At 40.3% G+C, this 15,187-nt stretch overlaps 1 protein-coding gene across 2 annotated transcripts; it reads right to left on the reverse strand.

Moving 5' to 3' along the window:
• Positions 1-71: 71 nt before the first annotated feature.
• rab3db (RAB3D, member RAS oncogene family, b) lies at positions 72-14,336 on the reverse strand. Of its 2 annotated transcripts, XM_086288333.1 has the most exons (5): positions 14,008-14,336; positions 11,412-11,648; positions 6,253-6,371; positions 2,624-2,748; positions 72-2,466 (listed from the first exon to the last, which is right to left on the reverse strand). In XM_086288333.1, the coding sequence occupies exons 2-5, from the start codon at positions 11,646-11,648 to the stop codon at positions 2,279-2,281; spliced, it is 669 nt and encodes a 222-aa protein (XP_086144459.1). In that variant the 5' UTR covers positions 14,008-14,336; the 3' UTR covers positions 72-2,278. The 2 variants fall into 2 exon arrangements, with proteins under 2 accessions (XP_086144459.1, XP_086144458.1); XM_086288332.1 differs by lacking the exon at positions 14,008-14,336 and having other exon boundaries at positions 11,412-11,657.
• Between the last annotated feature and the right edge of the window lie 851 nt (positions 14,337-15,187).

Below are 15,187 nucleotides of genomic sequence, written 5' to 3' on the forward strand. Positions count from 1 at the left end.
GACCGCAAAGACACGTGTGCAGGGTTCAGAACTCATTTATGAGCTGAAGAGACTATTGTGCTCCCCCCGTCTTTTTTGTAGTGAATATATTCTTTATTTTCATAAACAGATTTCTACATTTGTCCTTGTTTACAAGATGCACTTTTTTCTTTCCAAACAATGGGTTCACCCTGCACATTCAGAATATATAGTAAACAGCACAAAGGGTCTAATCTCCCATCTTTTAGAAAGCTATCAATCAGGAATGTAAGACATTAAAATATATATGCCATAAGCATAAGAAAGAAAGAAAGAAAGAACATCTCTAGGACTAAAAGCTGAGGTTCAAACCTGTTTGCACAAGAGCGTCTGAGCACAATGGCAGATACCTGCTGAACTAAAATGTGATATCAGTGGACAGAGCAGAACAGCATGTTTCAAGCAGCAGTCCCCATCAGAAGCTCAGTAAGAGAAACATGGTTTTTGCATGCCATTTTAATACACTGCAAAACTGCATGATATAATACAAATAGTGTTATGAATTACTGATCTTGCACACAACTTCCCTATTTTAGACCCCTGCATCAAAGCGCAGCATGCCACAGACACGTGATATGATAACATCTAATACCTGTCAAACTATATCACTATTCAGCAGCACATGCTGACACGAGCGATAAGTGGCCGCAGGCTCGTACAGTAGCAGGGAGTGGGCTGACCAGCAGTTAGCAGTGTGAGGCTGCTATCGCTGTACAGAGGCTATGGTTAATACTAACTGACAGTCAACAGTCTGCAAAACAACAACACACAATTCTTGTATTCCCATCCCTGATTTGTGGTGAAATCCAAAAGACGCTCCAAATTTCAATCTTTCCCATCAGGATGACGTTTTCAGGAGGGTCAAACTGACCTTTCAACACTGAAATCTTGTCCAAACAGCAGGAACAAAACAAGATGTATAAAATACAATTATGTGGAGTCATTCTAAAACTGCATTTTATTCACATTGATTTATAACAGTAATGGGGAATAAAGTGATGCTCTGCACCGGCTCACTGTTCCTCCTGATAGTTGCAACAGCACGGTTGGTGTCCGGACTTATCGTCCTCACAGATCAGTGGTTGTCCCCCTTTCTGGGCACAAACACACATAATGTGCTGCACTTCTTGAAAACAGTCGTGTCAGTAACAAACAAAGGGAAAAAAAGATAATTCACCACATTGTAACTGCTCACCTACTAAACACAGTACCATGCTACAGTTAAGGGAGCAGTATGTGTGTGTTTGTGTGTGTGAGACAGAAGGTGGACAGAGGACATGTCACATGAGGGGCTTGCTGACACTAGTACATCACACTGTGTGGCAGACCTGACATTTAGTAAACAGCAAGAAGAAGAGGTGAAGGGAAGCTCTAGACTGGAGTAGACTGGTCACACGTGTTTGTACAGTAGTTATTACACTTCTACTGACTTACTATATTCTAAGTGAGTCTAAGTATGTTTTGAATATGAAGTTTAGTATATCGATGTCTTTATGCTTGGCTAAGTTAACCAGCTCTAGGCAGTAGTTTTACTTACCATATGCAGCAGTAGTACTTTTTTTTTTTTTTTTACTCCTGACAAGAAAGCAAAGTTCTTGTCAAACTTGCCCTTGAGGGTTGGCAATGCTGAAAACTTTCAGCACGCTGTGCAAGACTCCTTCATGTTTCCTTCCTTTAATCAGTCCCTAGAGGGGAGCATCCTGGACAAGACTCATTAAGCACAAAACGTCTCGGAGCTGCTAAAATCCATCAGAAATCAATACCTTAATAAATATTAGACCGAAGACAAGTCCTATTGGAACTTGACATTACTGGTTTCTACAGTATAACACATTTAAACAGTTCATCGATCAAATCAAAAATTTCAAGATAAACTGATAGCTAGCTTGTTGCTGTCTATAAAAATATTTGTCTAAGAAAACTGAATGCACTGAATAAATGTTTCACTAGATTTCACGTGGTAGTTAATGGGGCTACAGCAGTCAAAGAGGTGTATGTGGCGGCTTAAAGTCTGCAGGCTTAAAGTCTCCCTTAAGAGAAAGAAAGTGACAGAGTGGGTCTCTTCGAAGGAAAGACAGGTCTGAGGAGGAGGAGGATGTGCTGAAGATTATCTGTGCTGTGTGGATGGGGCAGAGCTCGGTATGGCTCAAGTGAAAGGGGAGGTGCGGCACTTTTCATGGTTGAGGCACAGACAAGTTATTCTTCAGTGTGTGTGTGTGTGTGTGTGTGTGTGTGTTGGGAGACTAAGAAGGCAGATGGTTTAGCAAGCACAGCCCCCGTGGCTCTCTGAAGGTGAGTCTTTAAGGCCCTGGTTGCTGTGGTTGGCTATGAGGTTGGCGTCTCCTTCCATGCTCTCGTTCATCTTCTCACAGATAACATCCACTAGACGTTCAAACACCTGCTTGACGTTGATGTTGTCCTTGGCACTGGCCTCAAAGAACTGAAAACCTGACATGAAGCAAAGTCAAAAAGCTAAATGGTATTTCAATTCATGTGCTATGAAAAATAGATGTACTAATGTCAGAATCTACAAAAAAGACAAGTCAAACGTGTCTGCAGACTCTAAGCTAAAAAGAAATAACACTGTGACACTAACGGCTTTTACCTAGCTCCTCAGCCAGTCGCTGGCCATCCTCTGTGGGTATAAGCCTGTCATCCTCCAGGTCACACTTGTTACCAACCAGGATCACCTGAGCATTGTCCCACGAGTATGTCTTGATTTGTGTTGCCCTGAAAGACAAAACCAGAGTTGCAAAGTCTACATGATTAACAGCAGAAAAAAAATGCATATATATATAGGACACTCTGATTAAACTATTCTTACTATAATGATCAAAGCATATGTATATACATATGTGTGCATGAACTGTATCTCTTAACGGGTAAGCCAATCAGAATAACATACAGTGGTCCCTCGTTTATCGCGGGAGTTACGTTCTAAAAATAACCCGTGATAGGTGAAATCCATGAAGTAGCCAACCTTATTTTTTACAATTATTATAGATGTTTTAAGGCTGTAAAACCCCTCACTACACACTTTAGACAGTTTTCTCAGACAGGCATGAACATTTTCACTTTTCTTTCTTGTTTAAACACTTGAAGTTCAAACCTTGCAGACAAATAAGTCCAGTATTATAGAATGAAACCAAAGGCACCCGCAGGTGATGACGTCTCGTCGACATTGTTGTGTTTGTTGGGGAGAAAACTTACAAACACACAGTACAGCACTTCAGAGTCATGTTGCTAGCGATCGAAGATTTATGTAAATTTGACAAGCTGAACGCATTCTGTACTGTGCAGGAGACACGGCACGAGATCAACTGAAAATAGTCAACAGCCAATCAGGATGCAGAACACAATGCGCTGTAAAAAGGTATGCAAAATTGCACACACACACAAAAATAAAATCTGCGAAACAGCGAGGTGAACCGCGTTTTACCGAGGGACCATTGTATACGCAAAACATTGTTACATATACAACAACTATTAATATCTATATGTTAAAAAAAACGATTTATTATAAACCCCACTGTTTTACATCTTCATATACATCCTTTTCATTCTGTTATCTCCTTGCCAATGCAGTGTTGGGTCGCCAGCGCCCAAAGCCAAAGACATTTTAGCAACCATCACGACTGAATGAACCCTTCAGCAAGTAATACTACATTTTATCTAAAATTTTTCATTTTAAATATTTTGTACTTTTTGCTAATCATTCTTGTTTTGAATAAAGAAGAAAAAAGATATATAGGGCGAGTTTTTCCTAGTGTCAATAAAACTGTTGTTTTGAAAGCTAAATGTTTTCTCTTCTTTCTTGGTAAAGGATTCCAACTGCACAAAAGTTTTCATTTTATAATGCACCAAATGTATTGATTATGTGACATGTCCCTGATACCAACCCACACAGTCCCAACCCTCTTTAGTCTGAGGACGGGGCATCCATGATTCCCACATTTTGAATCATCAGTCACAGAACAGTTTTCCACTTGACCTCAGACTGCCCTGAAGAGGTTTAGGCCAATCACCTGCCAGCCGCATGACAGAGATTAAACTGCATATAAGGACGCAGTGAAGAATTGTGTTCACAGAGAATAGTATTCAGAATTGTTCCTGAGATCATAGAGTTAAACTCCTAGTTATGCCTGTTGTTAATGACGTTTTTTAAAATGCATTTGAAATGTATTTGAAATGCATTTCAAATACATTTCAAATGCATTACTGGTCTCTCATCTCATCTCATCTCCAATGAGCATTTTTTTTCTAAAAGCTATATGATTTCTCAGTTTCAACAGTTTATATGTTGTCTTTGTACTTTTTGTATTGTCTACTGTACTTTGTACTACTTTCAGTTAAATATAGACTTTATTGTACATTATTTACAAATTCTTGCATTAATATAGCACGGCAATGCATTTCTCATCTAATTTGGGCTGCAACTCCAAACCACAAGAATCTAAACCCCCTGCAGGGGGTTCACCCCTCAGGCTCCTACTAGATACATTTATGGAATCAATTTCTAAATCCTGGGTGACGTCCTTCTCAAATTATCGCATTCACAACATTTTCAGAAAACTTGTCCTCTGCCCACTGATCTTGACGCTGGGATCACTGATTTTGAACTGTTTTGAGATTTTTAGTAGATATACCTACGGTATCAATTTGAAACTCCTACATCCCTTTGTTCTAAAGTTCACAAACTTCAGTGTCTACGTCAGGGTGACGACATTACGGCTGAGGGGTAAAAACCAGCTATCCAGTGCTGTTGAGTGTTTTTAAATAAACATTTTTATTTAGAATCATCCAAATATGATAAGTAGCATATTTGCTGTAGATTCACTAAACTCTTTGGGAAATCTGGCAAAAAAAATACATTGAGGTCCATACCTTGTTAGACAGTGACACAAATTTGAAGTTTGCCCACATACACCATTGCAGTGGGTGTTAAATGATCAAGATATGATTGAACTGCAGACTTCCACCTATAACTCAGCTATTTTTATACACAATACATTGTTTTCAGATGTTCAAAATGAATGGGACAAACTAACATGAATTTAAATATAAAGACTTTTTTAAACTTTGTTGAAAATCCTTTTCAGACAGTGACACCTGAAGTCTAGAACCCATGGATGTCACCAGATGCTGCCTTTACTGCGGCCACCTTCAGCTGCTCTTTGTGGATCATTCTGCATTCAAATTTTAAGTTAATAACTGGGAAGCGCTCTGCTAGGTTGAGATCATGTGACTGACTTGGCATTTGAAGTATCTCCAATTTCTTTGTGGTATGCTTCAGATCATGAGCAGTTTTCTCCTTCTCCACACTTTTCTCTTTCCATTATTCTGGTACGTTCATCTTGGTTTCATCTGTTCAGAGAATTATTTTCAGAACTGCACAGACTTTTTTTAGATTTTTTAGATGTTCTTTTGAACTTCCTCTTCTTGAGACGAACAGGAAGTTCTATATTCACATTCACCCTTCGTGAATGTAAATATAAAAGGACTTGTTAGATACCTTCTATATGTACATTCACAAAGGATTGATTGTAGACCTTGACAATGATACCTTCTCAAGAGTGTTTTTAACTTGGTTAGATGTTGAGAGGCTGTTTTTCTTAATTGTGAAAAGAACTCTCCAATCATGTATTTTGTCTTCTGTTGTCTTTCAGGCTTTTTGGTATTGCTGAGGCGGCCACTGCATTCATTATTTTGAAGAATGGCTCCTCCTAAAATAGTGCTGTCTCAGCGATAGGTTTACTTTTATTTTTCTGCCTTTTGATGGCCTCCCTCACTTGCACTGACATCAATGGCACCATCTTTGGGCCTCATTATAAGTCACGTTACTATTAAACCATTAAAGATTTTGTTTGTTCATTTCTTTCAATTAAAGCTGAAAATCTGCACTTCAGTCATATCTTGATTGTTTCCACTGTGGCTGTGTACAGAGATAAAACTACTTAACTTTGTACAATATATTATTGCTCTAACTGTATATAAAAAGGACAAAGAAGAACAGGGATGTCACGTTTACGTCTCAGTTCACAACTGACCACATGATGGCACTAACATACCAAAAACCCCTTCATGTTCCATCAACTGGCATCAACTTCACACTTTAGATAAAATACTCGAGAATGTATTTTTTTAATTGTTTTTTTTAGATAAAACAAAATTACAAATACATAATCTAATGTAGACAGTATTAATAGTAAAGCTTTTCACTCATTCCACACTTACCAGTCCTGAACTGCGTTGAAGGAGTCCTGGTTAGTGATATCATACATGAGCAGGAAGCCCATGGCTCCTCTGTAGTAGGCTGTGGTGATGGTGCGATAGCGTTCTTGCCCTGCCGTGTCCTGCAATTATACAAAAATACACAGTCCATGAAATACTTCATTCTATCTGCTTCATTCACTTTACATTTTTAAGGTTAAAAATCTCCAGTATATGATTTTAAACCACAAGGGGGCAGTATTGCCAACACTAACCCTGGACTCTTTCCAAGTAACAGTTATCTAAGGTGTCAGCTTTGACTTGACACTACACAGTCCAAGTAGAGCAAGTTTGACAGTCATCCATTACAGCATTAATGCCCTATAATTGCATTTACATCCTATAATTTAGAAATATCTTGCAGGGATGGCTATTTTAAGCAGAAGGTGGGGATAGGGTTATTTTTCATGTAATGATGCTACTAGTACTCCTAGTTTCACCAGCTTTGATGATTCTTGTTAGTACTGGTTAGGTAAGTTCTTTTCAATTGTTTTTAAGTTAAATTCAAGTCAGATTTGTATTTGGTTTTATTAGACATGTACTGGTAAATATCAGGGTAGGTCAAGGCTCTGCTGCACTCTGTGAGACCTTCATGTAGTTTTTTTCTTCCAAACCAACTGGCTGCATTGCTTCAAAATGCCATTTCTCTGCACCACACAGTCCAGGGGAAGATGGCATTTAGATACGAGCTCCTGCCACAATCATTTCTCATCACACCGGGACTTGTGGCTTGGATTACTAACCACCTGGAGGCTGTGTAATATCACAGCCAACGGCTCAGTTTATTTATTGGACAATTAAAGCATAAAATATCAAAAAGGTAGAGTGAGTTGGTTGATTATCTCGCCGCCACTCTCGTGGTTACCTGGTAACCTTTCTAAAGTCCTTAATTTGCATCAGGGGCCTGTGTGTGTCTGATGTTTTCCTCATTTTGATGAGGAGGAAGAGTGGGTTGTCCAGGTAACCAGAGGGCATTGAAGGTTATGAATGTTCCATTACAGCTAGGACTGCTCTAGGTGGACAACCAGAGCGATCCTTCTCACTTTACGAAAACAACCAACACAGAGGGCAGTCTGCTGGTAAAATCCCTCGAGCAGAGTGCTCAAGCTTTATTCTTTAATCTTTCCAGAGCCTGCTCTGTCAGAGTTTATTTTTGTTTCAGTAACGTGTGATATATCCCAGGTCCATCTTTATCTCATCCACGAAGGGATGATCAAATATTTGGCAGCATAATAGCATTACTAACCAAACAGTCAGTCTCCAAGGTTGCTACAATAAACCCCAAACAAAAGCTGCTCCCTCGTGTGCATATATGCGATGACAGATAGGGAGGAGTTTAAATTAGGCTTGTGCACAATCAGAAGCTCTGACGTCTCTGGGACCCTGATCTTTAAACATGCGTCACCTGCGTTTATATAAGCGACCGGCATGAAGCAGTGGCACACACAGGACATCATCCCCAGGGATAGCACGCCCGGGCATATGTGCGGCTGTGTAGTGCTAAATGTGCAAAAGGTGTGTGTGTTTGCTTAAAGAAAGGAAATTTATTTCCATGACATGAGAGCAGGGATGTACACAGTGTGTGTGCACAGTGTGTTCATATTGTACATGAGTTCCTGTATGTTCATGCACTGTGCAAGGGCCACGTGGTGCGTTATCAGACTACTTTCCATGATACACACAGTGAGGCTGGCAGCTGGCACAATGGCTTAATCTGCAACTCTCTTTGTCAAAGGCTCTGGTGAATTCTCTTATGTTAGGTAGCCAACTTTAATTTAGCATTCCTGAATTATTACAGAGTTAAATATTAACACGATGTAAGAGAGTGCTTGTTTTAAGACATGCCTGCTGCTCCCACACCCTTTAAATACACTACTGAGTTCGCAGTCGATCTTCGCTATGGCTCAGTGAGACGCTGATAAGGAACTTCCTCTGCTTCCTGAGTTTAGGAAATACCAGGTTTCTTTGTCATCCAACAGCACCATCAGTACTGCTGCTTCTGTAGAACCCCATAACAATGTCCTCTAATTATTGAATACAAAGTGCACAGTCAAGTTAGTTACTGCTGTTTTTTTTCTCCCTCCTGATCAGCTGTTAGACTAACACCACTAACACTGCATGTCATTTATAAGAGACACAGTTTTAGTAAATGGTAAAAATGGCCTGTATTTGTATAGCGCTTTACTAGTCCCTAAGGACCCCAAAGCGCTTTACACAACCAGTCATCCACCCATTCACACATACACATTCACACACTAGGTGACTGTGTGTTTTGGTGTGGGCTCCTCTCGGCTGCTGATTCATTCGGGTCACTGTTTGTGGATCATACAGTGGCTCACAGATTGCTGGTTTGAATGAATCATCTGTTTGATCAGCCTAAACAATGTATATAGACAGGATTTGTAGCATAGTGTGAGGGAAGGTGAGCTGCCAGGATACACCTTATAGTACAATATGAAAGCCCATTCCAAAGTTAACTTTGTTAGTAAAGCTGTCAGTGGGGCTGATCAATCATAGAAGCTGATTCCTGCTGTTTCTCAACTGCTAACTGTAAAAAGGTGGAAAAGTATCATCTCAAAAACTGGCACAGGCATTTAAAGGTACCCATTATAGTTCTCTGAAGGTGGAAGTTTAAAAGAAGAACAAAAAGAAACTGGGGTGAAACAACAGAGTTTGACTTTTTTTTTTTGCCCCAGCCCTGGTCCAACACTGAATCCTAGATTTCCCATAATGCAACTACCCATCGATCTTTTAAAAACTAGTAATCCACCCATGCCATCCTGTCACCATGTTGCAGATAAATTTGAGTGACTTAACCAGATGTTACCATATAGTTTAAAAAGTGGGGTCAGCCACTGAAGTTCCTTTTGAAGCCCCAACTCTATTTTGGCTGTTGTTACAGTGTGGGGTGGATCCTCATATAATAGTGACCTGTCAAAATGCTCTTTCATGTAATTTACTCTAAATAAACTAAAATTTAAAAAAACAAGCATAATGTTGTGTTGACGTTAATAACTGAGGCGGAAAACTCATTGGGAAAGTGTTTACTGAGGTCATAAATCAAGCGAGAAGCAGGGTTATTCTTTCAGAGACTTCAACTCAGTTTGACTTCTTTTTGCAACTACGGCAGTAGTTCCTGAAAGCCAGGGTTGTGCAACTACATTTAAATTAAATTACAATTAGAACTTCTAATGATTATGGCCAAGATGACAGAAAGAGAGACTTTAGTTGACAAAAAGTTTTCAAATGTAGAGTTATTGTGTTAAAGATTCGAGACCTTAATGCTGAACAAAATAATTATGATTTTTTTCCCCACAATCGAGCAGCTCTATTCAGAAGACCATCTCACCAACTTCACTTTTCAGACCTTCCCGGAGTTTGCATCCGCTCTACAGTACATCATCTTTTAGTTATAGTCTACAGTGCTGACCCACAGTAGACATTATACAATTAATGTAAGGCTTAACAGTTTTATTCATAATAATCAAACTGTTCACAATCTAATTATGTGTGTTTTGATATTTTTATCTTAACTGTATGACTATTAGGGGAAGTAATGTCTGCTTGCCCGTCAAAGAAATGACAAATTCATGAAAAGCATCGATAGCAAATTCTCCAAAATCATGATCTTGTGTGATAAACATGCATGACAAAATGAGTTAGCAAAGAGGAATAGTGGTGTGAATTACAGCAACAACATCAACTGTCGAACGCAACACGCAACAATACTACAAACTGTAGCTCAGAAAAACAGCTGAATCAACACCTGAAGACTTCAACAACAAGGAAGCATTATGTGCTAATGTGACTGTGGAGCTACTGTACTGTTTCAGATGGTGTTTAACTTACAAACAACACCATCACAACACCTTGCCTGCTATAAATGCTGCACACAACGTATTGCATCAGTGTCTACATGAAATGTACAGCAACTAAACAATGAATACATCTTACTTTCTCAACCTTGGAAGCAAAAGAGGAAGGAATTTGTGCCCAATTTGTCAAAACACATTTTATATTTAAATGAAGAGGACATCATAACCCACGATAGAGAACACTTTTCCACCTTGGCATCCAGGTGACACTGTAATCAGCAGATAAAGTTAGTTAAAGCTAGTGAACAGTCATGTGAACAGTAGCTAAGTATCCAGAAATTTATCTTAAGATTTAGTAGAAATTGTATCTGCTTGGACAGTGATGTCAAACATAAGGCCTGGGCCAGAATTGACCCGGGAAAGATAATCCGGCCCACTAAACGGCTTTGGAAAAAATTTTCTATTAATTGACAGAAACCTTCTGTTTTATAAATACAGCACAGTCTGGAGATTGAGCTACCAGAACTTTTTCTGTAATTTTACACATTTACCTCTTACAGCTTAAGTCCAAATCGTATGGACAGATTTCTTTCATTTACCACAGGAGCATTTCTTTAGCATGTAGAAAACTTAAGAAATACTGTTGAAACTGCATGTATGTAAATGTGTAGTTAAACTGACAGAAAAGGCAGATCCACTTGTCCAGCCCACGTAAGATCAAAATATGGCCCACGATGTAAAATGAATCTGATGTAAAATGAGTCCGATGTCCCTGTTCTAGGCTAACACGTTCACCATACCGATACAAAAGGTGGTCAAAAAAGTGTCAAAAAACATTCATACCATAACTTTTCTTAAAGGCACGGTACCACTAGATCTAAGGTAAAACAGGCAAACCCTGGCTTATAACTACAACTAAAACTGTAGTAAGCACCACCATCCATCTCCTTTAAACAAATGTTGACACTTAGCAGATGCGTGATAATGGGTAGGAAGTATAAATGCGTATAAAACATGAGGAAGTCATGCTTTTTACATTTACACAATTCACAGGGTACACTTGCACAACTGCCAAACCACAGTTTGAGAAAAATGTATTTTTAAGACTTTTGTTCAGTAAGAGGTGAAAGACTTAACATGTTCTAAACCAATAACACCTTTAGAAGTATGGAGCATCCACTCTGATTTACAACAGCTTATCACAGAGTACACATGAAGCTCCTCTTCATTCTGGCAAACAAAACAGCAGAATGAACTGATGCTGTAGCTTGGCAGAGAGAACTTCTCATTTATCTCAAATCTACCCACCCAGATCTGCAACTTGATCCTCTTGTCATTGCGGAAGACAGTCTTGACCTTGAAGTCAATGCCCACGGTGCTGACGAAAGCGGAGGTGAAGGAGTCGTCGGCATAGCGGAACAAGAAGGAAGTTTTCCCCACGCTGCTGTTGCCAATGATCAGCAGCTTGAACATGTAGTCAAAGTTCTGGTCGGCTGCATCCTTCTGCGAGGGCTGCTGCTGGAGCCGCGACTCAGTTGATGCCATCTGGAGCATTTACGAGAGGGCAAAGTCTATGTGAAAAATCAGGATAAACTAAAGCACTTGCTTGAAACATCCTACCAAAATCAACTAACGGCATCACAACTGCATTATCACATCCCTCACACTGGTTAGTGGTTACAACTAGCAAAGCAGCAGCTGCATGGACAGACAATCAACGCACAAACATAACACCTCTGTTCACAGCTCTCACACACATAGAAAAATGTTTCGTTTGCAGATTTCTACTGAGGAAAAGCAGAAATCATCATTAATTTAAAGAAGCAGAGAGGAGGAAGTGATTGGCATGTACGCACGCTGAATGACTACTTCAACTAGAAGTTGACTTGATGATGTTGTGACTTAACTAAACAAAATTGCTGATTGTATATATTTTCATTCGATGTGCCATTTATACACACACTAAAAACCTGAAAATTTCCTTTAAATGAAAGTACAGGGCGTCCTGCCATCTGTCCAATCGTTTCATTACAGCCATTAATCTCAGTGTAATCTCTTCTGGGGCAAGTGTGAGATTACCTGCCATCAAACCTTTTATTGTCAGTCAACCAAACACAGGGAGGAGGAGGGCAGAGAGCTGGCCATGTGCGTCCATTCAAACAGACACACACACACGCACGCACGCACGCACACACAGCAGATCAATCGTTGCAGCTCAGCTGTGCCTCTCTCTGGTCAGACCCGTCTCCGTGGAGACCAGACTTTGACTCAGCTGCCCGCAAGACCCATTAGCGGTCAAGGCAGTCAGTACGCTCAGCTTTTAACTGGCCAGATGGAGGTCTCCAGAGCTCAACACAGATATCTATCTCACTATCATGAGAGCTAAAGAAAACAAAATAAGGAGGAAAGAGTGTCTTCACTCTGTACTGTCAGAATAACTGCCATACAGGGCATAAGAGGACAAGTCTGTGTGTTTCACTTGTTAAGAACTCTGTCTGTATATAAGTGTAAGACCACCTTTTTAAAAGTAGCTGCAGTTTAGCTGGAGGGTTAATCCAGACTTTAAGCCTCACTTCAGTTGAGCATTTTAAATTGCCTCTGTGGGTTTTGTATTGTAAAACTGTGTGAAAGTAAAACAAGTTTTCTTTCCTGCTGAATGTGAGCCCTAGGCACACCTGCTATACCCTCTCACGATCCTTTTAAATGGAAAAATGTGTTTCTGGGTATTAAAGGTCCTGGGCCCCACACCACGTCTCCCAATTCTTTCTAATCTCTCAGGATACTGGCTCTGAAACCCTGAATCACATGATGCCTGTGCAACTTGAGGTACATTTTTCTGCTCAGAAATCACATAACATTGATTCACTCATTTTAAAGTGATGTTTCTTAACTGTCTTAACTTCCACTCTACTGAGCTCGGCTTAAGGCTGCAGTACACCGTGTCACTTGTCCTTTGTGTTTACTGTGCAGTGTAGAAGGCCTGCAGGCAGAAGCAGACTCACATAAGCTTGCTGACGTTTCATAAATTTTTAAGAAACTAAAACTTTAAAACTTGTTCATTACATGTTGTAGAGATTACAAGAATTTAAAGTGCTTTTCCTGTTGTGGTGTTGCTCAGTTCTGCAGAGTCAAGTTACTTCTGGGTATGCAAATGATATTTAAAAAAAAAAAGACAATTGCAAAGCAGGACAGTTATAAAGATTTCTTTCTATGGTCAAAGTACCCAATGGTGTCTCTGAAATAAGTAGAACAATATGAGGAAATAAAAGCAGCTTATTCAAACATCACCACAGCACCAGGTCTCAGTGAGCAGCTGGGAAGACTAAGACAAGCACCTGCTCTCATACCACAGACCAGCCATCCTCCATGAAGTGAAACTGGCCATTCAGGGAGCTGCTGAGTGGATGAGAATGGGAGCTCCTTTATTGCACAAAGGAGCGTCATTATCCCCAGTAAAACAAATAGAGGCCATTATGGTATATAGAGCCTGATGGCAGTGCGGCCAGATCCCTCAGCTGGCATTGTTTGCTGAGCCAGAGGCAGCAGTCTGCCTGAACCAACAGGAAATGACCATTATCGATTAGTTGGCAGCAGCACATCTGTTCTCTCATTAGGAGCAGGACCGAGACGCAAACACAGATGGAAAATTCAGGCTTAGGCTTCAGTACTATCTCGATACTGGGTGAAAACAAAACAAAACAAATAACAGCTTAGTTTATGTCAACATATTTCCTGCAAAACGAGAGTGTGTATTATTACTCTGTAGGGATAAGCCTACACAGATAAAGGATAAAGCCTAGGAATAAAGCAGGAAACATTGAAGTTTTAGTAAAGGTTCCCAGTTAGTAGTCGGACATGAAGGAAGCACTGTGCAGGAAAACAGCTGGGAAAGGGAGAAACGTACCTCTTTTTTTGCGGAAGAAAGGAAACGTCCAACTCGTTTTCCTTTCTACTTCTGGTATCTCCCGTCCGGTAATACGCGGAGCAAACGACCTATCAAAGTCTGCTAATAAAGTGCACCTGAAATATCCCTCCGACCTGTTTCCCTTCCTCAACAACTACTTTTCTTTTCCTTCGCTTCGCTGTTCGCGTACTACAACCTGCTCTCGGTTTGTGGACAGCTGGGGCTGAAGCCGCGGCTCTCGCTGTGACAGAGTTGGTGCGGACACTCAAGCACCCTAAACGCCACGACACTGTGTAGGTCTGCCACCAGCGCGAGGAGGAGAGGGCTGTCCAGCGTGCGTGCGCAAGTGCACGCGCGAGAGCCACACACCCTGAATAAACAACACAAGCAATTTCTAATATCCTTACGCAGACGTGAACGACTCAGTAGTTAGTTCAGAATATTATATTATATTATATTATATTATATTTACTCCTATGTTTTCACTATGTTTTTCACTATGCAGTGAAAACTCCTATGTTTTCACTATGCTAATGCAGCCCTGCATTAGCATGGCGACACCCCCCAGTTCGCTGTGTAACCCTGTGATATTTACATTAATTGTTTCCTTTTTTGTGAAAGATGTGATACTTAGGTTATTTTTCTTTCCCCCAGAGAGTTTGATGATAATATCACTCTGCCCCAGCAGCTGTTGCACGTATGGAGATTAGAACTGGGGGTGGAAACAGCTAACTCCTCTTTGTTTAATGAATAATAAATCCCTGTACAAGCACCTTTAAAGGAGTACAGCAAGAGCCTACTATGAATGGATAACAAGCAAATCTTTATTTGCTTTATTTGTGGTCAGGCTTAAAGCTTACTGTTGTATTTTGTTCAATTGGTGCCAGTAAAATGATACTTTGTGGTTCTATGCTGAGTGCCAGACTGACTTGTCAAGGTATAGTGGGGGTGGGGGAGCCAAAGGTTCACCATGTAGTATTCACTGTAACCAAGATTCATCCTTCCAAACAATCACAGCCTTTCTGTGTCATTTTAAAATAAACTACCAGTAATGGGCTCCACAGCTAAGTGCATTTGGATTGCAAGCTCGGTGGTGTGAAGTACAGCTGAGTGTAAGAGAAGTGACCAGCTCTCTGCTTTCAGAAGGAACTACATCTGGGGGGGGGGAAGACAGACAGAT

Source organism: Aulonocara sp. 'chitande type north' Nkhata Bay, linkage group LG4 (assembly GCF_057382095.1).
Source record: "Aulonocara sp. 'chitande type north' Nkhata Bay isolate Kocher_YH1m ecotype deep benthic linkage group LG4, A_spYH_male_GT1.1, whole genome shotgun sequence".
Classification (NCBI taxonomy): Eukaryota; Metazoa; Chordata; class Actinopteri; order Cichliformes; family Cichlidae; genus Aulonocara; species Aulonocara sp. 'chitande type north' Nkhata Bay.

What these genes read in the sequence shown, in the direction of transcription:
- rab3db (XM_086288332.1), bottom strand. Translation starts at nt 11,657, where the DNA reads ATGCTCCAGATGGCATCAACTGAGTCGCGGCTCCAGCAGCAGCCCTCG. An exon ending in TTCAACGCAGTTCAGGACTG is followed by an intron (nt 2,749 to 6,252) that starts GTAAGTGTGGAA and finishes TTTGTCTTTCAG; the next exon opens with GGCAACACAAATCAAGACAT. An exon ending in GCGACTGGCTGAGGAGCTAG is followed by an intron (nt 2,467 to 2,623) that starts GTAAAAGCCGTT and finishes GCTTCATGTCAG; the next exon opens with GTTTTCAGTTCTTTGAGGCC.